At 42.7% G+C, this 23,879-nt stretch overlaps 1 protein-coding gene across 2 annotated transcripts in view; it reads right to left on the bottom strand.

Moving 5' to 3' along the window:
• Positions 1-23,879, bottom strand: part of LOC122936092 (cytochrome b5 reductase 4) — a 356,825-nt gene that overhangs the window by 290,320 nt on the left and 42,626 nt on the right. For both annotated transcript variants that reach the window (XM_044292106.1, XM_044292107.1), the window contains exon 3: positions 7,279-7,379. In XM_044292106.1, coding sequence (XP_044148041.1) covers positions 7,279-7,379 — 101 coding nt within the window. The remainder of the gene's footprint in view (positions 1-7,278; positions 7,380-23,879) is intronic.

The following is a 23,879-nucleotide window of genomic DNA, read 5'->3' as shown; positions in this document are numbered from 1 at the left end:
GAAAATTGTGAATTTTTTGAAATTTTGGGTAAATTTTTGATTATTTTATAAAAAAGATGAAATATATTGACTAAAATTTACCACTGTCATGAAGTACAATGTATCATGAGAAAACAAGCTCAGAATGGCTTGGATAAGTAAAAGCATTCCAAAGTTACCACATAAAGTGACACATGTCGGATTTGCAAAAATCTGCCAAGGATTTAAGGTGAAAAGTGGACCGGTACTGAAAAGGTTAATAGTTTATTTATAACAACATGTTTTTTTCATTATTTTCATTATTATCTTTCCTGGAGACAGAGCTCCAGACTAAAAAAATTTCCTGGTAGCCATTGGCTCCTGAACTGAAAAATTTAGGAGCCAAATCAAATTTTTAGTCGCCAAATCGAAACCGAATCAAAATTTTGGTATCGTGACCACGCTACTCCGATCAGATCGGCATAGGGTTGTTTTGATACCAAAATTTTGATTCGCTTTCATCACCATAAAAAAGTATTGTGATACTCAATACTGCGCAAAAAAAAATAAAAACACCAAAAAAAGCTGCGTGCATTTCGCTTTTTATGAAATGTTCGGCCCATAATAGAACAGTCCTATCCTATTTTTTGGGGTGACAAGGTGACAAAAAAATGGCGAATGCTCACCGCATAGGAGATATTTTTTAATAATTTAATAGTTTGGACAGCGCTATGTAATATGTTTATTTATTCTTTATATATTTTATATGTAAAATTGGGAAAGGGGGGATTTAAACTTAATATTTTAGGGTACTTTCACACTAGTGTTTTTCTTTTCCGGCATAGAGTTCCGTCCTAGGGGCTCTATACCGGAAAAGAACAGATCTGGCATATCCCTATGCATTCTGAATAGAGAGCAATCCGTTCAGGATGCATCAGGATGTCTTCAGTTCAGTCATTTTGACTGATCAGGCAAAAGATAAAACCGCAGCATGCTACGGTTTTATCTCCGGCGAAAAAAAACTGAAGATTTGCCTGAATGCCAGATCCAGCATTTTTTCCCATAGGAATGTATTAGTGCCGGATCTGGCATTCAAAATACCGAAATGCACCCGCACTAAATCCGGACCCATTCACTTCTATGGGGCTGTGCACATGAGGGGTGATTTTCACACATCACTTGTGTGTTACATGAAAATCGCAGCATGCTCTATGTTGTGCGTTTTTTCACGCAACGCAGGCCCCATAGAAGCTAATGGGGCTGCGTGAAAATCGCAAGCAAGTGCGGATGCGGTGCGATTTTCACGCATGGTTGCTAGGATGAAAGTCTATTCACTGTATTATTTTCCCTTATAACATGGTTCTAAGGGAAAATAATAGCATTCTTTAATACAGAATGCATAGTAGAAGGTCAATATAATTAACATTGGTGGCGCAGTGCGCCCCCCCAATATAAGAAACATTGGTGGCGCAGTGCGCACCCCCCCAACACCCCAGTATAATAAACATTGGTGGCGCAGTGTGCCCCCCTCAATATAATAAACATTGGTGGCGCAGTGCGCACCCCCCAACACCCCAGTATAATAAACATTGGTGGTGCAGTGTGCCCCCCCCCCCTCAATATAATGAACATTGGTGGCGCAGTGGGCAGTGCCAATAAGGGTTAAAAAATAAATAAAAAAATTAACTCACCTCCTCCAATTGATCCTCTCCTGTTCTTTCTTCAGGACCTGTCAAAGGACCTGTGGTGACATCACTGTGCTCATCACATGATCCATCACCATGGTAATGGACCATGTGATGAGCTCAGTGACATCACCACAGGTCCTGAAGAAAGAACAGGAGACCTGCAGCTACGCGATCAACTGGAGGAGGTGAGTTAATTATTTTTTTTAACCCTCATTGGCACTTCCCACTGTGCCACCAATGTTTCTTATACTGGGGGGGGGGGGGCACACTGTGCCACCAATGTTTCTTATACTGGGGGGGGCACACTGTGCCACCAATGTTTCTTATACTGGGGTGTTGGGGGGGGACACTGTGCCACCAATGTTTCTTATACTGGGGTGTTGGGGGGCGCACTGTGCCACCAATGTTTCTTATACTGGGGTGTTGGGGGGGCACACTGTGCCACCAATGTTTCTTATACTGGGGTGTTGGGGGGCGCACTGTGCCACCAATGTTTCTTATACTGGGGTGTTGGGGGGGGACACTGTGCCACCAATGTTTCTTATACTGGGGTGTTGGGGGGCGCACTGTGCCACCAATGTTTCTTATACTGGGGTGTTGGGGGGGCACACTGTGCCACCAATGTTTCTTATACTGGGGTGTTGGGGGGCGCACTGTGCCACCAATGTTTCTTATACTGGGGTGTTGGGGGGGCACACTGTGCCACCAATGTTTCTTATACGGGGGTGTTGGGGGGGCACACTGTGCCACCAATGTTTCTTATACTGGGGTGTTGGGGGGCGCACTGTGCCACCAATGTTTCTTATACTGGGGTGTTGGGAGAGGCACACTGTGCCACCAATGTTTCTTATACTGGGGTGTTGGGGGGGGCACACTGGGGGGGTACAGGGAGTCTAAGAAAGAATCGAATGAGTCACTAAGTCGGATCTTTAGTTCTTTTCACCTGCGACTCATTCCATTCTTTCTCCCTGTACTTGTCAGTGACTCAGAGCTGCTAGTGCTTGCCTTGCCTTGCCTCAGCTATGATTGGTTGGTGGGCGGGGAGGGGAGGAGCTGTCAGAAGCAGCTTCCACTCTAGGATCAGATTACACTCCTCCCGAGCCCCTCCCCTCCCTGCTGCCGGCGGCTCTGCTGTTGTGTGCTGTGACCGAGCTGACTCAGACTGAGAAGAACGGGGCAGAGAACTATCAGCTCCTGTGCCCGCCGCTGTTCTACTGCAGAGCTGCCGCGGAGGGTCTAGTCGCAAATGTAAGTTCTAAGTCGCATTGGCGACCATTTTGGTCGCCATCTGGAGCCCTGAGAGAACTCTTAACTAATATGGCCCTCGGGGGTCCTTCAGGTGGTCTTTTCTGGAGTAGTCCCCTCACTACAGTTCTCCAGGAACCATTGTTGCATAAACTCCATATAGTTCAAACCCTCTGTACCCTCCGGTATTCCCAGACATCTTAATTTAGATCTGCCTAATCTATCCTCCAAGTCGATCACTTTGTTTTCCAGGGCCATGTTTGTTTGTTTAACCTCTTCCCGACTTTCCACTGTGTATATACGTCCTATGCCCCCTGCAGATAGCACATATATACACATGCTGGGAGCGCTTTAATTAAAGCTCCTGCTCCTGCAATCTAGCAGGAACAGGTCGGGTCCCAGCTGACAGACACAGCAGACACCCTGAGGAGAAGACCAGAGCGGTTTATTACCGCTTCTGCCTTCTCCTGTGCCAGCAGGAGAGCACTGAATCTGCGCATGGTGGAGGGAGCAGGAAGCAGCAGAGGCAGGAGCAGGGGCAGGAGCAGAGCTGCAGGGTCTAAGGAGACCCTTATCAGCTGATGCCTGTGTGTCATGCCCCCACAGGGGGCCGTTTTCACCTGTAACTGGGGCTCCTGTGGATGCCCCAGTTACAGTGGAAACAATGTGAAGAAAAAAAAAGCCAGCGTCCTCCAGAGGTCTTTTAATGACCCCCTGGGGAACATATTATGTGACAAAAAGAAATTAAAATATAAGTAAAAAATGAATAAATAAATAAATAAAAAATACTAATTAAAAAATGTAAAAAAATAATACATTTTTAAATGCAGTCGCAGTTAGATTGTCGTAATCTCGCGATGCGCGAGCTCGCGCATGCGCAGTGCCGGTATAGTGTTCCTTCCCTGTGCTGACATCAGCCTCAGGGAAAGAACTGCGCATCGCGAGATTACGGCAATCTAACTGTGACTTAGGCTCCATGCACACATCCGCAATTCCATTCTGCATTTTGCGGAACGGAATTGCGGACCCATACATTTTGTCGTGCGGCCCCAATCCGGAATTGCGAACCTGCACTTCCGGGTCCGCAATTCCGATCCTGAAAAAAATAGAACATGTCCTATTCTTGTCCGCAATAGCGGACAAGAATAGGCATATTCTCTTAGTGCCGACAATGTGCGGTCCGCAAAATGCGGAACGCACATTGCCGCTGTCTATGTTTTCCGCAAAACACACACGGATGTGTGAATGGACCCTTAAGGAGGAGATTTGGAGGACATAGGCGGTGCTGTGCTCCTTCACAGGGGGCGTGGCTGGGCACCAGGAAGGTTCGTACAGCCCCTTGGTCACCTTACAAGGCTCATTTACATATCTCTAAAATAATTTTTTAAACAAAATAAAGGTACACAGCCCTATAGGACTGGTAAATTGAATACATGCTAGCGGCAATCTAGCCGGGCATGTCTGCAGCTCTATAACCGAAAAGGAGGAGACAGAATCCCTTTAATACAAGGCACTTACTAATGTATTGTTATTATCCATATTGCCTTCTTTGCTGGCTGGATTCATTTTTCCATCACATTATACACTGCTCATTTCCATGGTTACAGACCACTTTACAATCCATCATTGGTGGTCGTGCTTGCACAATATAGGAAAAAGCACTGACCTAAGTGCACTCCCATGGTCCCAGCCACCAGGAGGCTGATTTTTTTCCTATAGTGTGCAAGCATGACCACCATTGATGGATTGCAGGGTCTGTAACCAAAGGAGGCAATATAGATAATCACAATACATTAGTAAGTGCCTTGTATTAACTTTATCTACATGATAAATGCTACTTAGACAAGCCCTTTAATACTTATCTTATGGTCTGTGACGACCCAACTGAGTTGGTTTAAAAAAAAGATTAAACAATTTTTGATAGAGGGCTTAGAATATTATTTTTTAAATAAAAAACTGTTGACTATTTGTAGGTACAGTGTCCTACAATGAGTCAGCCTATTTTCCACTCGCTGATCAAAGAGCACAAAAATGTCCCCCACCCCTCCTTAGGCCCATTGCTACTGGAATAGGGTCAGCGGGGAAAAGACAGGGGGCATGGGTTAATTTCTACCTTCAGCAAATTGTGAAAAATATTCCCAGTTTTATTAGAGACAGTAATAATATTAGTGATGTGCTGTCAAGCGGTGTGAGATTTGTGTCAAAAAGAACCAGAGGTCTTGACTCCAAGTCTCTTTAACCAAGTTTCTTTCTTGACACAAAACCTACAATACAACCATGACTAAAATCTGTAGGGTCATACAAATGTGGCGATAAGATCTGGAGACTATGTCCTTTTGTGAACAGATCCCAATTCACTCCACTTGCTGCTGGACAAGTGTTCTATATATGCTCATACAGTCAGGTCCATAAGTATAGGGACATCGACACAATTCTAACATTTTTGGCTCTATACACCACCACAATGGATTTGAGATGAAACGAACAAGATGTGCTTTAACTGCAAACAGTCAGCTTTAATTTGATCAGGTGAACGGTGTAGGAATTACAACAGTTTGCATATGTGCCTCCCACTTGTTAAGGGACCAAAAGTAATGGGACAATTGGCTTCTCAGCTGTTCCATGGCCAGGTGTGTGTTATTCTCTCATTATCCCAATTACAATGAGCAGATAAAAGGTCCAGAGTTCATTTCAAGTGTGCTATTTGCATTTGGAATCTGTTGCTGTCAACTCTCAAGATGAGATCCAAAGAGCTGTCACTATCAGTGAAGCAAGTCATCATTAGACTGAAAAAAGAAAACAAACCCATCAGAGAGATAGCAAAAACATTAGGTGTGGCCAAAACAACTGTTTGGAACATACGTTAAAAGAAGGAACGCACCAGTGAGCACAGCAACACCAAAATTCACAACATTTGGCCAGATCAAGAACACTGTCCAGGAGGTAGGTGTATGTGTGTCAAAGTCAACAATCAAGAGAAGACTCCCTGATCACCCCCTGTCATTGACCACCCCCCTGTAAGGCTCCATTCAGAGGTCCGTATGTGTTTTGCAGATCCACGCATCCATGGATCGGATCCGCAAAACACATACGGACGTCTGAGTGGAGCCTGACAGGGGGGTGATCAATGACAGGGGGGTGATCACCCCATATAGACTCCCTGATAAAGCAGTCAGAGACTCGACTGGGAAAACACCAACTCTCCTACGCAAGGATGTCTCTCTCACAGGTGAACTTCTATGGCTTGCTGAAACGGTCTAGCTTTTATACTGTTTTAACCAAAGTGCGTCGCCCCCTAATGGAACGTAGCCAGCGTATGCAATCCATAAGGGTCACTGTGTATATCTTGTTTAACTAGTATTCCGGACCTTGGGATGGAAAATTCACAGATCCCCAATAAATCAGAATTCTAAGAAAACCCTGACAAACAATAGTTAACTCTCTTGCACACATTTCCAACAGATCTTTTTGTTAATTTTCAGGTCACAAGGATTTGGATTGGTCATATAGGTAGAATAATACCAGTTAAGACAGTCTTTAATTCATTCATAGGTGAGAATAGTTTAATCAGACACAATGACGTATGGCATATAACATTTTATTTTGTCCTTTGGAGATGACCCCCAGTCATTTTCAGAAACAATGGATGGGCTGGAGACTCCCAGTCTACAACAACTGTAAACCATATTGTAAGCAGAAGTTTGGAAATCAGACATTTCCTAGTTTAGCTCCGTTTACCAAATCATTAGGCAACCAATGACGCCGTGAGCGGTCCGTGGAACCACGGCCTGGATTCCTGCTGAGAGCAGGAGCGCACGGCGTCATTGGTTGCTATGACACTGAGCTTCCTGCTGCCGCCGCAATACAGTAACACACTGGTATGATCTATACCAGTGTACTATTGTACCGCGGCGGCCTTAGTATAAGGTACCATTTACACAACCCTATGTATTTTGCGGTCCGCATAAAAATATGGATGACATCAGTGTTGCATCCGTTTTTTACAGACCAATTGTAACAATGCCTATTTTTGTCTGCAAAACAGACAAGAAAAGGAAACACGCTTTTTTGCAGGGCTGTGGAATGGCTATCCTATTGAAATGAATGGGTCCACATCTAATCCGCAAATTACAGTCCTGTGAATAAAGTAGGAGTGATTAAAGTAATGGGGAATAGTCAGTGATGCCAGCAGGGCACACATCTTTTGATTGCATTCGAGCCTTCCAGCAGGTTATCAGCACTTTGGGGGTAAGACTAGCACAACATGAAGTACTACTCTTGCAATTCTGACCTTGTCAACAACAATGAATGCAACGTTGAGGGGAATTTATCTGCAGAATATCGTATGATTTTAAACAGAATGGCTAACATTGTGTTTCCACTGTACCTGATCAAAAAGTTGAGTGCCATCTATTCCAGCTGCTTTCATGAGCTCCTCCTCACCCCCAGGATGGTATTCCATGTAAGGAGTGACATTATAGACCAATCCTGAAAAAGAATCATGCTTATGTCAAAGATCCACACTCAGCATAATTTTCAAACGATCACATATATGAAAGTCTTAGGCCTCTTTCACACGGGCGTTGCGGGAAAAGGTGCGGGTGCGTTGCAGGAACATGCGCAATTTTGCGCGAGTGCAAAACATTGTAATACGTTTTGCACGTGCGTGAGAAAAATCGTCATGTTTGGTACCCAAACCCGAACTTCTTCACAGAAGTTCGAGCTTAGGATCGGTATTCTGTAGATTGTATTATTTTCCCTTTATAACATGGTTATAAGGGAAAATAATAGCATTCTGAATACAGAATTCATAGTACAATAGCGCTGGAGGGGTTAAAAAAATAATAATAATAATTTAACTTGCCTTAATCCACTTGATCGTGCAGCCCGGCATCTCTTCTGTCTTCTTCTTTGCTGTGTGCAGGAAAAGGACCTGTGGTGACATCACTGCGCTCACCACATGGTCCGTCACATGATCTTTTACCATGGTGATGGTCCTTTTCCTGCACACAGCAAAAAAGAAGACAGAAGAGAAGCAGGGCTGCGCAAGCAAGTAGATTAAGGGGAGTTAAATATTTATTTATTTTTTTAACCCCTCCAGCGCTATTGTACTATGCATTCTGTATTCAGAATGCTATTATTTTCCCTTATAACCATGTTACAAGGGAAAATAATAATGATCGGGTCTCCATCCCGATTGTCTCCTAGCAACCGTGCGTGAAAAATCGCACCGCATCCGCACTTGCTTGCAGATTTTCACGCAACCCCATTCATTTCTATGGGGCCTGCATTACGTGAAAAATGCACAAAGAGGAGCATGCGGCGATTTTCACACAACGCACAAGGGATGCGTGAAAATCACTGCACAGCCCTATAGAAATGAATGGGTCCGGATTCAGTGCGGGTGCAATGCGTTCACATCACGCATTGCACCCGCGCAGAATACTCGCCGGTGTGAAAGGGGCCTTTAAAAAAAAAAAAAAAAACGGGAGATAGATCCTCGTGTACAATGGCAGATTATAATATGGAGGGCTTGGACAGCAGGCCAGGATGAGAGTCTGTTGGGGGCCCATGGTGAACATTGGAAGTGGTCAAATAAGTTGGTGAAATTACAGCGCTTTACAGTTTTAGTTTATTACAGCATCATCACTTTTATTCTAATATTCAAATATGGGTAGAAAGTCAAAGGGGTTGTCCCACAAAGATATTCTGCAGTTTTCAAACCAGCACCTGGATCTGAATACTTTTGTAATTAAAAGTAATTAAAAAATGAGCATAGCCACTGAGTTATTCAATAAAATGTATAACACCACTTTTCTTTTTTCTCTGTCCACCTTACTGAGATGGCCGCACATGCTCAGTTCCACCCATCAACTGCCTCCTGAGCTGTGGTAGGGAGAGTGTTGCAGCAGAAAGGACACACACCCGGAGCTGGACATGCCCCATGAGCTGCCAGCTTAATATAAATCTAACAGAGAAACACAATGTACAGGGCTGAATCTAGCTTTGTTAGAGATGATCATGTACTATATATGACACATGATTTTCATTTTTTACACTAATCATGGGATAACCTCTTTAAGCTTCTGCAGAATCACATCTACAATAACCTACAAACATAGTATCTAACATAAAACTAAACAGTGCATATTTACTAAGGCAGTATAAAGCCCACTGGCATAAGATGAACCAAAATGATTAAGAGGCATGCACAATTTTAGCACATCAAGTGAGACCCATGCCCCAGAAGCTAAAAGCTACACCAGTTGGGAACTGGTGTAGATTTCAGGTTTATTTACACCAGTTTTTGGGGATAAGTTATCTTAAATTTGTTGGGCAGCATAGGCTTCCGAACCTCCGGTCCTCTATTTTAAAAAGTGGCACGCACACCATAAAAAGTGGGAAAAGATGAGCCTTGCACAAAAATTTGCAACTTTTCTATGGCAGAAACATTGTTTATAACCATTACCTAATTCCCCACAATTTGTGAAACCTGCTAAAAATGTTTCAAGAATCAATCAGTTAATAAAGCTAAAAACATTAAAAATCAACTATAACAATAATAAACTAACAAACACACCTCATTCCGGGCATCCAGGAGCATATGGCCAAATCTATGATGAGAATTTTTTTATTTTAGACATCTGTTCAAGTCATGGTCCTGCATACATGTTACGTTGATGGCTGCACTACTGATAATTTAACATGTAAAGGCAATAACCAGCCCAAGAATCTATTTTTGTTTGTGAGTAGAAATCTATACGAATTATATTTCTTCTATCTTTCCACAAGTGTTAAAGATATTGGGGGGTATTTTTCAATTGCACTGTTTTCTATTGCCACTTTTAAGTCTGCCTTTGTCTTTTTGTGCTCTGCCAAATTTATGAGATGGCAATGGTTTTTAATCACTTTGACACTCATGTAATGTGACTTTGCGTTTGTATGCGATTTATACACCAGGGGGTTACCTGATGTAATTTGCAATTGGCTGCGACATTTTCTACAACATATAACATCATAAATGCACCTTAAAACAGACTCTATTCAGACTCCTTCTCACTCCATTTCTGAAAGTGGTGTGGGAAACCAAAAGTCGATACACTTTGTGCAAATTGTCACGTGGGCCAAAAAATGTGACAATTTAACTCCACAGAACTGCCGTAACAGCTTTCATAAATAGTAACATAGTAACATAGTACATAAGGCCGAAAAAAGACATTTGTCCATCCAGTTCGGCCTGTCATCCTGCAAGTTGATCCAGAGGAAGGCAAAAAAACCCTGTGAGGTAGAAGCCAATTTTCCTCACTTTAGGGGAATAAAAATTCCTTCCCGACTCCCTCATTATCCTCATCCTCAAATATCCCTCATTATTTTATCTAGGCTTGATGTGATGAATATGACTGCCATTAAAGGCAATTGTGCCTTTGGTCCATTATGTCAGTATGATCCACATGCTTAATACAATGTTACATTTTTTGTCTCACTGCATAATTCAGAAGCACTCAAGATGCTCTGTCGCGGCTTGGAGGTAGTTTGCCGTGACACTTTCGCCACGCATGCTGGTTGCCGGTGGCAACGTGTTGTTGTATTGCATGCGTGTGTGCTTTCCCTTCATGGCTGTTGCCCTTCCTTCTGGTGTGCACGGGGTTAAGGTGTGAGCAAGGTGGAGCTGTGTGTGGTCTCAGGTCTCTCCATATACTGTTGCTGAGGTCATTGTTATGTCTGCCTTTGTTTGTGAAGGAGCTTGCTCCTTTCTTGGATGATATCTGAGGGCTATCCTAGTTTGACATCAATGTCATCTGCAATGTCATCCCCTTGTCTTCCCTTTGTTTCTATTCCTTTTCCTATCCTCACTTGTTGTTTTGAGTATGGTGTGTGATGTACAGGGTGTTTGTTGTATGTCATTTGGTGTTCCATGTCTGGTCTATTTGGCGTTTGTAGTCCAGCATGGTTGTTTGACATTTCCCCTGTTTGTCTATACCTCTGGAGGGGGGTCCCCGGAGGGGAAACCAGCATTCAGTTAAGCAGTGCTGTCTGGGTCCACCATCCATCTTGCCGCATGGTGGTCCAGGCAGTTACTACTGCTCCTGTGTTTGTACTGTACTATAGTGTTTGTACTGAGTCCAGATATGCGTGTTTGGGCTTCAGTGCTTTTCACAGGAGCCAGTGGTTGTTTTGCGGACGACTCGTTCCTTTTAGTTGTTCTGGGCAGGTAAGTGACGTTGTGGTCCTGTGGTCTGTTGTCATTCTGCCACAGGACACTTACCTGTTGAGTTTGTCCTCTGCTTACTGTCTGCTCCTCTCCTCGCTGTTAGGCCTGCAGAGACTCCTGCTCTTCCGTTTCTTAGAAGAACAGGTCATCTCTGGCCCTGACCTTACTAACCACGGATCATCAGGGTTAGTAGGGCTCTAGGTTTCCTGGGTATGAGCCATCCTACCATCCAGGTCCGCTCATACGGTGAGGAGTTAGGGTGAGGATTAGGGACGCTATAGGAGGTGACCTGCTCCCTTATCCTTGGTTTCTCGCCTGGTGGCATTCCCTTCTCCCCTGACATTGTACAGTGGGGGGTTTCCTGCACTCCCCACTGTGACAGGCTCTGACTCTGGCAATGAAGGTCTTTGACTACCTATTAACATTGGATCATAATCTATTATAGTATATAAGACATTGGGGGCACATTTACTGAGACCAGCTTTTTACACCAGTCTTAATTTCCCCCTTGGGCTGCAGTGATATTTGTCTAATTTAACATACTATTTGCTTTATAAGGCTAGGGCTACACAACGACATGTGTCACGCGACACATTGGGCAAAACTACACTGCAACAAGTGTCGCGTGACAATTTTTATAATGATAGTCTATGGTGTTGCAATGAGACATACTGTGATGCGACAGTCGGATGGGTTTTTTGCTACTGTTGTGTTGCAGTATGGCGCAGTGCGACAACATAGACTGTCTTTATAAAAAATGTTGGGCGACACATGTCATTGTGTAGTCCTAGCCTAAGACAAAAATCTTGCTAAAAAGTGCCTGCGTCTTATAAACGGTCAGGGAGATCCAGCATGGCCAGACCCCCATCTGCTTCCTTAATGATCCAGCAGAGCGCACATGCACAGCTTTGCCGGTCAGCGAGAGAGTTGGCATGTAGGAGAACCATTTGTTCAGCACTTGGAGAAGAATGTCCTATGCTGTATTGAAAGTAGATGAGAAGTCCAGTACAGCTTAAGGACTTTTGATGATGTCATCAATAGGAGGAGCCAGAGCAGGAAGACTTTACAGCCAGCACTGGTGTAGGGAAATATGAGTTTTTATTAAAGATGTGCGTTTGTGTGTAACAGAACTGTATAGGCGCATGTGTGTAGCAGAGCTGCATGTGTGTATAACAGTGCTGCATGTGTGTATAGCAGTGCTGCATGTGTGTATAGCAGTGCTGCATGTGTGTATAGCAGTGCTGCATGTGTGTATAGCAGTGCTGCATGTGTGTATAGCAGTGCTGCATGTGTGTATAGCAGTGCTGCATGTGTGTATAGCAGTGCTGCATGTGTGTATAGCAGTGCTGCATGTGTGTATAGCAGTGCTGCATGTGTGTATAGCAGTGCTGCATGTGCAGCTCAGCCCCACAGAAGTAAATGGGTTAAAGAGGACCTTTAATCAGGCTAGCTCTAGTCTAATTATTATCCTACCTCATAGGGCGGCCCCCACTGATGCCATGGCACTTTTTTTTTTCTTCTACAGAACCCCCTGTTCGTCCTCTGTTGGCCCCGTATATTTTGGCGCCTTATATTATAATGAGGCGACTCGGTTATACTAGGCAGAGAATTGTATTTTCCCTAGGAGTGGTTATCTTCTCCCTGGCTGTAAGCGCATCCAATCAGAGCGCCCGCTCTTAGCCAGGGAGAATGAGCTCAAGGATGTCTACACACTCAAGTTCTTGCGATTCTCGCGAGAACTTGAGCTCATTCTCCCTGGCTAAGAAAGGGGCGTTCTGATTGGATGCGCTCACAGCCAGGGAGAAGATAACCACTCCCAGGGAAAATTCAAGTCTCCACCTAGTATAACAGAGTCGCCTTATTATAATATAAGGCGCCAAAATATACCGGGCCAACAGCAGACGAACGGAGGGTTCTGTAGAAAAATAATAATAAATGCCATGGCATTAGTGGGGGCCGCCCTATAAGGTAGGATAATAATTACCGTAGACTAGAGCTAGCCCGATGAAAGGTCCTCTTTAAGCTGCGATACCAGGCACATCCGCTATACAATGTACAGCGCTGTGCTTGGTACGCTGCGAGAAGACTGCGGAGCTCACAGGAGTGCCTGTGCCTTCTCAAACTGATTGGCAGCATTCTAAAGACATGAGCTGCAAACCACTACCACTGCTGCTGATTCACAGTCTTCTCCCATAGGTAGAAAGCTGTCAATCAGCAGCGAGGGTTGGGAAAAACCTGCAGCTCATGAAGACACTGGACTCCTAAATCACAGTTCTGGCATCACACTGCAACGAGTAAAGAATTCACCTGTAAATGACACACTGCTGAAATACTGCCAGTGCCATTGACCAAATACTAATTGTGGGACATTTAGGGTGTGTTCACACATGCACAGTGGAAAAATCCAACTTTTATTTTTCACAGAATCTACAGCTGAAATCCGAGACAGACCATCCGACCTATGTTGTGGGTTTGTAGCTTGAATGGCCTGGGTCTGACCCTGAATTAACACCATTCAAGGGGCTAATGCCGGTATGGACGGAAACCTGCCGCAGTTTTTGGTCTGTTTCCTTGTGGCAACTGAGGCAAGAAAGGATGCGAGAGGGTTTTCAAAACAATGGAAGGTAGAATATGCACAGAAAAATGCTGCGTGAACAAGTACTTGTTACTACTGGCACAATTTATGTCAGACGGTGTGCACAGAGGGAAAAGATGCTTTATAACCAGGAAAAGAGGTTTGCTGAATATACAGCTGCAAGGGGTAAGGTGTTTATTACTGGGTTACAGAAAAGTGGAATTCCGCTTTCAGGTCACGTACAACGGCAGAAAACATCATATCTCATGCTGTTTTCTTTTCACTGACATCACTGCTGATATTTTGTATCATCTCACATCTGTGAGGAGTAACCAGAACACAGCAGGCAACTAATTCACATGAGAATAATGACAATTCTGGAGGCCTGATTATACTAGGTAGGACATTGGGCAGTTGGCAAGAACACAGAAAATTCAAAGAAAATTTTAGAAGAGGAGAAAAATGATAATCATATCGGTGTCCCTTGTTGGCTGATAAATCGTTGATAAGATGCATATGAATTTCCAATTCACTGCAAAAGATTATTGCTGGCAGGTCATAATGGCTCCACTTTAGCAATATACACCAATCTGTCATAACATTAAAACCACTGACCGGGAAGTGAATAACTGATCGCCTTGTGACAGTGAGGCATGTAAAGGCATGGGCTATATTAGACGTTAAAGGCTGCAGACCCTTTTGGAGGCAATTATTTTATCATTGCGTTTTACTCATTTTGGGTTAAAAAATAGTTTTTTCAGTTGGTATTTGTTAAAAATCTTCATCATTTTTTACATAGTGTAAAAGCAAAAGAAAAAGAAAGTAATCCACATTCAGATTCTGCACAAACTACAATTCAATACATGTGTATGGGGGACTTTCATTGCAGTTTTTCTGTGTTGACGAAAAAGTGGCAAAAAAATAAATTATGTAACACTGTGTTCCTTGTTTTTTACTTGAAGCATTTTCTTCTGTACCACTTTATTACTGTGTTTTTCACTGAGGTTGTGTGTAGTTTGAATTTGCGTTGGCCACTAGGGATGAGCGAATCGACTTTTGATGCTTTATCCAAAGTCGATTCGCATTAAACTTTGTTGTAATACTATACGGAGCAGAATGTATTGGCTCCGATGAGACGAAGTTATTACTTCACAAAGTCTCCGTGCAGTATTACAACAAAGTTTTATTCATCATTATTCGTCATTTTTATTAATATTTTTTATACCTTTGACCTTTGAGTGGCAGCGCCCTACATGTATAGTGCAGCAGGAAGGGAGTATGGCATGCTGAAAACTTTGCAAGTTTTATATGATTAAATGAACAAAAATATACAGTTTAAAAAAACATTTTGTCTTCTGTATTTTTGCTGATGGAGAAGGACTGGATTTCTTCCTTATTATTATGACAAGATCATCGTCTAAATTGGGCATAATTAGAATATTTGATCTCCTTAGATGAGCTACTGCTATCAGCATGAGCTTTAGAAAAATTCTGGGGGAAGTGCTGACTTGATCCCAAAGGAATGGGTTTGGAAATGAAAATAATGCAGCACCCCCTTCAGATAGACTGCTATTCTCTGGAACTCTTGGTCTTTGTGGTAGACTAGAATATGGTAATATGCATTTGAAAATCTAGGACACCATAAAGACTCATTTTTGTAATAGATTTATGGTTGATTTTATAGATTCCATCTTGACTCGTTCGTATTTGATAAATTTGTTGAGTTATTTTAGATTTATTATCAGACGGTAGGTTCCATTTGGCTATTTTACCAAAAATACTGTAGAATAGTAAACCCAGATCCCACTGGTCTGGAGGCACCAAAGCCAACACCATCATAGATAACAGATCCAAGATCCTTTTCTCGAGGTTCTGTTGAAGTATCGAGAAACATATTACAGGACGGAAGCAGGTCTTTTCCCTTTCTGGAACAAAATTTTGTCAAATTTCCTCCCACAGGATACCTGGTGTCATTGTATGGTTGGTTCAGAGGTTTATTAACCCCTTCATGACCCTGCCATTTTTCACCTTAAGGACCAGGCCATTTTTTACAAATATGACATGTGTCACTTTATGTGGTGATAACTGTAAAATGCTTTTATTTATTCAGGCCATTCTGAGAACATTTTTTCGTCACATATTGTACTTCATGACAGTGTTAAATTTGAGCCAAAATATTTCATTTTTATTTATAATAAAATACCAAATTTATCAAAAACTTAGAAAAATTTGCAATTTCTCTGTTTTTAAAACAGATAGTGATACCTCCTAAAATAGTTATTACATTTCCCATATGTCTACTTCATGTTTGGATCATTTTGTAAATTACTTTTTTTCTTGGACGTTAGAAGGTTTAGAAGTTTAGAAGCAAATATTAAAATTTTTAAGAAAATTTCCAAAACCCAATTTTTAAGGACCAGTTCAGGTCTGAAGTCACTTTGTAAGGTCTACATAATAGACACCACCCATAAATGACCACATTTTAGAAACTACACCCCTCAAGGTATTCAACAGATTTTACAAACTTTGTTAACCCTTTAGGTGTTTCGCAAGAATTAAGGGAAAATGTAGATGGAATTTCAGAATTTCACTTTTTGGGCAGATTTTCCATTTTAATTAAAAAAAATCCACTAACAAAGCAAGGTTTAACAGCCAAACAAAACTAAATATTTATTACCCTGATTCTGTAGATTACAGAAACACCCCATATGTGGTCGTAAACTTCTGTACGAGCACAAGACAGGGCGCAGAAGGAAAGGAAAGTCATATGGTTTTTGGAGGGCATATTTCACTGGGATAATTTTAAGTTGACATGTCACATTTAAAGACCCCCTGATGAACCCCTAGAGTAGAAACTCCAAAAAAGTGACCCCATTTTGGAAACTACAGAATAAGGTGGCAGTTTTGTTGGTACTATTTTAGGGCACATATGATTTTTGGTTGCTCTAAATTACACTTTTTGTGAGGCAAGGTAACAAAAAATAGCTGTTTTGGCACAGTTTTTATTTTTTATTTACAATGTTCATCTGACAGGTTAGATCATGTGGTATTTTTACATAGCAGGTTGTTGCAGATGCGACAATACCAAATATGTGGTATTGCTTGTTTCAGTTTTACATAATAAAGCTTTTTTGAAAAAAAAAAGATTTTTTAGTGTCTCCATATTCTGAAAGCCATATATATTTTTTTTTCAGTATAAAATTACTTTTTGATTGATACTATTTTAGGGTGCATGTGACTTTTTGATCGTTTGGTATTTCACTTTTTGTGACGTAAGGTGTCAAGAAAATGGTGTTCATCTGAGGGGTTAGGTCATGTGATATTTTTATACATCAGGTTCTTACGGATGCGGTGATACCTAATATGTCTACTATTTTATTGTTTATTTAGGTTTTACAGAATAACAGCATTTTTTAAACAAAAAAAAAATCATATTTTAGTGTCTCCATGTTCTGAGCCATAGTTTTTAAAATTTTTGCCCTATTGTTGTATGTAGGGGCTCATTTTTTGCGGGATGACTGATTGATTTTGGGGGGCATATGCCTTTTTGATCGCTTGGTGTTGCACTTTTTGTGATGTAAGGTGAGAAAAAAATTATTGTTTTAGCAGAGTTTTTATTTTATTTTTTCTACGGAATTCAGGTGAGGGGGTGGATCATGTGATATTTATGTAGAGCCGATACGTATGGACGGGGCAATACCCAATATATCTGGTTTTCTTTTTTTCTATTTTTTTTTTTACAATTTTATGTGTTTTATTTTGGGAATTTTTTTATTTTTTTTTTACATAAAACTTTTTTTATTATGAAAAAAAAAACTTTTTTTTTTAACTTTTTTATTTTTGTTCCACTCTGGGACTTCAACTTCTGGGGTCTGATCCCCTCTGCAATGCATTACAAGACAACATGTATTGTAATTAGTGATGAGCGAACTTCTGTTTTAAGTTCGGCGTCTAAAGTTCGGCTTCCGGTTAGCGGAGAATCCCGATATGGATTCCGAATACCGTTGTGGTCCGTGGTAGCGGAATCAATAATGGCCAATTATTGATTCCGCTACCACGGACCACAACGGAAGTCGGAATCCATATCGGGAACCATATCGGGATTCTCCGCTAACCGGAAGCCGAACTTTAGACGCCGAACTTAAAACAGAAGTTCGCTCATCACTGATTGTAATGCATTGGCTGTAAGCTTTTTTGCTGACAGCCTGCCTGTGAGACCAAGCCTAAGGCCTGTATCTCACAGGCTTCCATAGAAGGCAAGCTCTGATGCCTATGGAAGGAATCGGGGCTTGCCTTCTCTGCCATCGGGTCCCCGCCACTGCAGCGCAGGGACCCGATGGGGAAGCGGACGGCACCCGTACCCTCCGCAAACAGTCTGCATAACACGGACAGCTTTGACCGCGGCATACAAGGGGTTAACACATCGGCATCTATGTTTTGACCGATGCCGACGTATGCAGCAGGAGCCCGGCTGTCAGTGACTGTCGGGTCCATGCTGCTGATAGGGCGGGCGCTGGTCCTTAAGTCAAGTCCACCAGCACTGTACATGTGCATTAAGGGGTTAAAAAAAATCCTCAGTCTTTTTCCTTCCTTTGCTGTTTTTCCTCTCTCGTTTTTTTAGACTGAAAGAAGGATCCTTTTTTACATTTCCGAAAGGGATATTTCCTTTCAACCAGAAAAGATTTATTGGAATTAGAAAAGATTTTGGAAAAAGGCATCTAAGTCTGGTCCAAATAACACCCTATGAAATGGGATACTACATCGCTGGAGCTTTGACCACACATTTCCAGACCACAATGCCCTTCTAGCAGTATTAAGCCTCATTCACACATCAATGTTTTGGTCGTGATTTTGAGCAAAAACCAAGTGCAGCTCTAAACACAGAACAGGTGCAGATCTTTTCCTTATGCCTGATGTCTGGAGGCTCCACTCCTGGTTTTGGCTCACACTCACTTATAGAAATCACAGACCAAAACACTGACGTGTGAATGAGGCTTTAGTGAGGGCTATGGTTCTAGCTACCATACAGAGAGATTCTTCCATTGCATCATACAGGAAGTTTATAGATGTCAACAGTAGTGGGAATGAAAAAAATGGGTCAGTCAGCACATCCCAATGCGCAGGTGCACGTTGCTATGGCTGAAAACACAAAGAAAAAAAAAACAATGCAACAGCTTTCTGCAAACCAAATAAAGTACGAAAATTGTATTCTAATGCTAATGCTGTGCTTATTATGTAAATTAGAGATGCCATTTTGTACAAAATTATTTGGGCCCGTCTGCCACATGTCAAAGCGATCTCTGTAAGACGGGAACCTAACACTAAAAATTGTGCCTGTTATGTGCCATGACGGCAACCATAAAATTCATGGAGTGTAGGTTCCACATGCATGCGGAGCCCAACTTACTTTTTGTCATATTTGGTGCCAAAATGTCCTCCATTTCATCCAGAGAATGCAGGTACCAACATGCATGCCGAGCCCACTCCACACCTCTCCTGATGCCAAATGGCCCCCAACAAATGCAATGAGAGTCCACCCTATACTTCTCCTAGTGCTAAAAGGCTTCTAGTAAGTGAGGGAGAGAAGGCTAAGCTATAGACTCACATTAATTAAAATCAGCCTATGCGCATTGGGATGTGCTGACTGACCCCTTTTTTTCTTTCCAGTTTGTACCGGAGGTGTGGCCGATTCTTAATTAGTTTAAGTATAAAGCTTAGGGCAAATGTTGATAAGGATGCTAAAACTCAAAACAACAAAAGTGCATTAGTAATCTAATTTAAAATGCATATAGGGGTGCATAATCTAGAAACGTGAAATAGAGTAGGCTGGCAAAATAGGTAAATCAGTATGGGTCACTATGACTGCATAGATTAGATATTAGATTTGCATGCTATATCTGCCAGTCAGTGACCAATAGAGTTATAAGACCTAGAAACCAGAGGTGGAAGTCCAGGTAAACAGTAGTTCACATTGGGCAAATTGTGGAAAGAGTAGTGCGTTGTACCATTATATCATAGTACTGCCCAATAGGAGCACACCTCTGGGCTGAGACAAAGTATCCAGTGCCAGGCCCATTAGGAGCAACAGTGTGGCGACTTAGATACATGCTCGTCACCCAGCAGATGGGCGTGCACCATGCTATCCACTGAGGACGATTGGAAGGAGGTGCCTCACTAAAGGTGGTGTGGATTACAGCCGATATGGCTCGTAGACAGCCAGCTATAAGCACACACCAGCAAAAGTGTATATTATACACGGCTCTACGCGTTTCTGTGCGTATTGATGGAGCACTTCCTCAGGAGCACTTAAAAATAAATCGAGCACCAAACATTAAAGCCTGCCTAAGTCGCACTTCTCTAGTCTGAGAGTCGGCGTGCTTTTGTGGCTCTAGTGTGAACTACGGTACTGTGATGGCTGCGAAGCGGCCGCCCAAGTGCCGTGATTTAAACGCAAACAACCCCGCCCACAAGACGTGCCTCAACTTAGTCAGCCAACCTGGCGGGAGAACAGGCTCAGGTATCGCCGGTCAGCTGTCAGGCAGGAGGTACCCAACGGGGAGAGCGCAGCAGCGCTGAAAGTATATGGGGGAAACTCTCGGCGGCTATACAAACAACTGGATCAAACAAAAATGGGCTGGGGGGGATCCCAGATAATAAGATATAGAATCTGAATGCAATGCATGCATAGAGGTATTCAAAATACACGCATAGGGACATATATTAACAATAGGTAGGATGATGACAAACGCAGATCAAAATATAGAAGGGATTATACGGAGATACTGGACACAGGGTAAACAAAGAGTTTTATATATATATATATATATATATATATATATATATATAAAATTAATTGTAGCCACATATAAATGGGATTGAAAGGTTACATAAGAAGGTAACAAATCCCATGCAGTGTCGGGGGGGGGGGGGGGAGCTATATGAAGGAAGTGTATGAGATCGCATCATTCAGGCCCTGTGGGTTTCATGGTGTACAATCAAAAAATCCCAAAGATCCACTGGGCCTCGCTCTGTAATAGAAAGCGGTCCATATCGCCCCCTTAGAGACTTCTTAATTTGTTCAATACCCTGAAATTTCAAAAGAGGTCACCCTGCCATCATGACACTCCGCCACATGACTAGCTATGGGTGTGTCATTTGTCTTAATAATATCCAAGCGGTGTTCACCGCACACCGCCTGAACTCACGTATCGTTTTGCCGACATATTTCATGCCACAAGTGCACATCAGCAAATAAATCACCGTGATTGATTTACAATTAATGAATGATCTGGTGTAGGTTTTATTGGGTATACTTCCAGTTAAGGATTTGCCCTTAGTGATGTATTGACAAAACGTGCATGTCCCACATGGAAAAGTACCCGTTAAGGTATTGCGTAGCCAGGATTGATGTTTGGGGCTCTGATAAATGCTATGAACCAGAGAATCCCGTAAATTCTGGCAGCACCGATACGTAATATCCGGTTTAGGAGGGATCAGGCTACGAATATCAGGATCTGATCTCAAAATGCCCCAGTTATCGGCAAGGACTTGACATACTTCTTCATGGGCCTTGTCATAGGTCCTGGTGATTCTTCCACCTCATCTGCACTCTCTCTATTTTTAGGGGAGGGAGTAACTGGTCCCTATTGGTACTTAGAGAATGTTGATAAGCCTCCTTTAGCATCTTATGTGGGTAACAGCGATGAATAAATCGCTGCTGTAGTTCCTTAGCAGCAAATCTAAAATCAGTTCATTGGGAGCAATTTGTTCTGACCCTCAAATATTGTCCTTTAGGAATACCCCTTTTGAGGGCCGCCAGATGCCCGCTCTCCCATCTCAGGAGAATATTGGTAGCGGTAGGCTTCCTAAAGATATTTGTCACGATCTGGCCAGAAGAGCTCAAAGTAATCAACAGATCAAGTAAAAGAGATTTAATTCTCGCTGATTTCAGATGTAAAATATACCCCCAGACAATTATTGTTTAGTGTTGTGACAAACTCCTGAAACCGTGCCTTACTTCCCATCCACAGGACCAGCACTTCATCAATGTACCTGATCCATAAGGGTATAGATGATCGTCACTAAACACAGTCTCTCTTTCCCACAAGCCCAGGTAGAGATTCGCAAAAGTCGGGGCACAGGGGCTGCCTATTGCAACTCCCCTGAGCTGGTGGAAAATCTGTCCATCAAACAGTAACACATTGTGTGTCAAAGTGAAATCCAACAATTCCATCAGGAACATATTGTGCCGTCTGCAATGCTCCTCCCTCTGTTGTAAAAAAGTTAGCTCCGCTCTACAGCCAAGCTCGTGAGGGATAGAGCTGTAGAGGGCCTCTACGTCCAAGCTAGCCAATTGCGTACCTCTTTCACACTGGATGCCATTAAGGCAGCCCAAAACATTGATTGTATCCCTCACGTATGAGGGTAAGCTGGCAACAAAGGGTCTAAGAATAGTGTCCACATATGTACTGATATTGGCAGTGAGGCTGCCAATACCAGACACAATTGGTCTGCCCTTTAGTGGGTCACAGCCTTTGTGTACTTTGGGTAGGCCATAAAATACTGCCATAACAGGATGTTCAGGGATAAGATATGCATATTCAGTTTTGTTGATAATCTAAGCCTCTAGGGCTTGATAGGATGGACGCCAGTTCTTTCTTTCTTAAAAATTGGGGTGGGGTCAGACGGTAGTTGTCTGTATGTCCGTTTGTCACTTAGAATTTTCTGGCGCATATTTTGATAGAGATCGTGTCCCAGAATTACCACGTTCCTACCCTTATCCGAAGATTTGATAATGACGTCACTATCCTGCTGGAGCCCCCTGAGAGCCTCCCTTTCTGCCACCAAAAGGTTGTCCGACCCATTGGCCTGTGTCTCCAGTGTGCGAAGTTTATTGGTGACTATCGATACAAAGATGTCGATTGGTGTATTGTCCCCAAAGGGGGGCATTATTGTAGACGGCAGCCGTAAACTGGTAAAGGCACCTTCTCCCGGTTCCCGTTGGCCCTCCGTAAAGAGGTCTGCTAGGAGCTGCACATCGGGAAGATCATTTATATCGATCCCCAGTTCTTCACAATTACGGCGATCATGAGTAATAAAGAATTGTTGTAATTTGAGTTTGCGAGCGAAAAAGGTGCATGTCCTTAACCCACCCGAAGAGATCAAACCTCTCGATGGGAACGAACGAAAGACCCTTGCGTAGAACCTGCCTCTCAATATCTGTTAGGCTGTTGGGTGATAGATTTATTATTTGAAGGTCGTCTTTTTTTAATAAGCGAGGGATAGTGGGGTATTACTGCCTGTTTGAGAGTGGAGCTTAATTCTTGTTTCATAGCATGTATTGGGATACCAGGGGGGTATTGTCTATAGCCCCCCCCCCCCCCCCCCCCCATCTACTCCAACCTCTACCTCTGTATGCTCTTCTTTATAGCTGGGAACTAGATCCTTTCCATGATGATTCAGGCTCAGTCTCACACTCTGATGATGATGCTTCAGTGTCTAATTTGAGTGTGTCAGAGTACTTCACACTATAATCAAAGATCCTGCCCTCTTTGAAATCCTTTATGTCTCTGTTGAACAGAATATGTTATTTTCTTTCAGCTGCGCTGTGTATTTCACCATCGATGTCTGAAGCAGAGTTTCCTTTTTATTAAACTCAGAATGAATGAACTTTTGTGTAAGCTCAATAGCCTCCTTTAGTTCACATTCAACAGCTGATAACACATTCTGCTCTTCCTCTAAAAGAAGTTTAATTAATCTCTTTGAGGATTCTATGGATTCTTTTTCCCACTTTTTAATAAACTCTGTGGATCTAAGGCTACTTTCACACTTGCGATCAGAACGGATCCGCCCAGACGGATCCGCTCATATAATGCAGACGATGGGATCCGTTCAGAACAGATCCGTCTGCATTATATTGTAGAAAAAATTCTAAGTGTGAAAGTAGCTTCAGACGGATCCGTCCAGACTTTACATTGAAAGTCAATGGGGGACGGATCAGTTTGACAATTGAGCCATATAGTGTCAAATTCAAACGGATCCGTCCCCATTGACTTACATTTTAAGTCTGGACGGATCCGTTTGCCTCCGCACGGCCAGGCGGACACCCGAACGCTGCAAGCAGCGTTCAGGTGTCCGCCTGCTGAGCGGAGCGGAGCCCAAACGCTGCCAGACTGATGCATTCTGAGCGGATCCGCATCCA

This window comes from Bufo gargarizans, chromosome 4, assembly GCF_014858855.1.
Source record: "Bufo gargarizans isolate SCDJY-AF-19 chromosome 4, ASM1485885v1, whole genome shotgun sequence".
Lineage (NCBI taxonomy): Eukaryota > Metazoa > Chordata > Amphibia > Anura > Bufonidae > Bufo > Bufo gargarizans.
The sequence above is the reverse complement of the archived record's forward strand: the minus strand, read 5'-3'. Positions and strand labels throughout refer to the sequence as shown.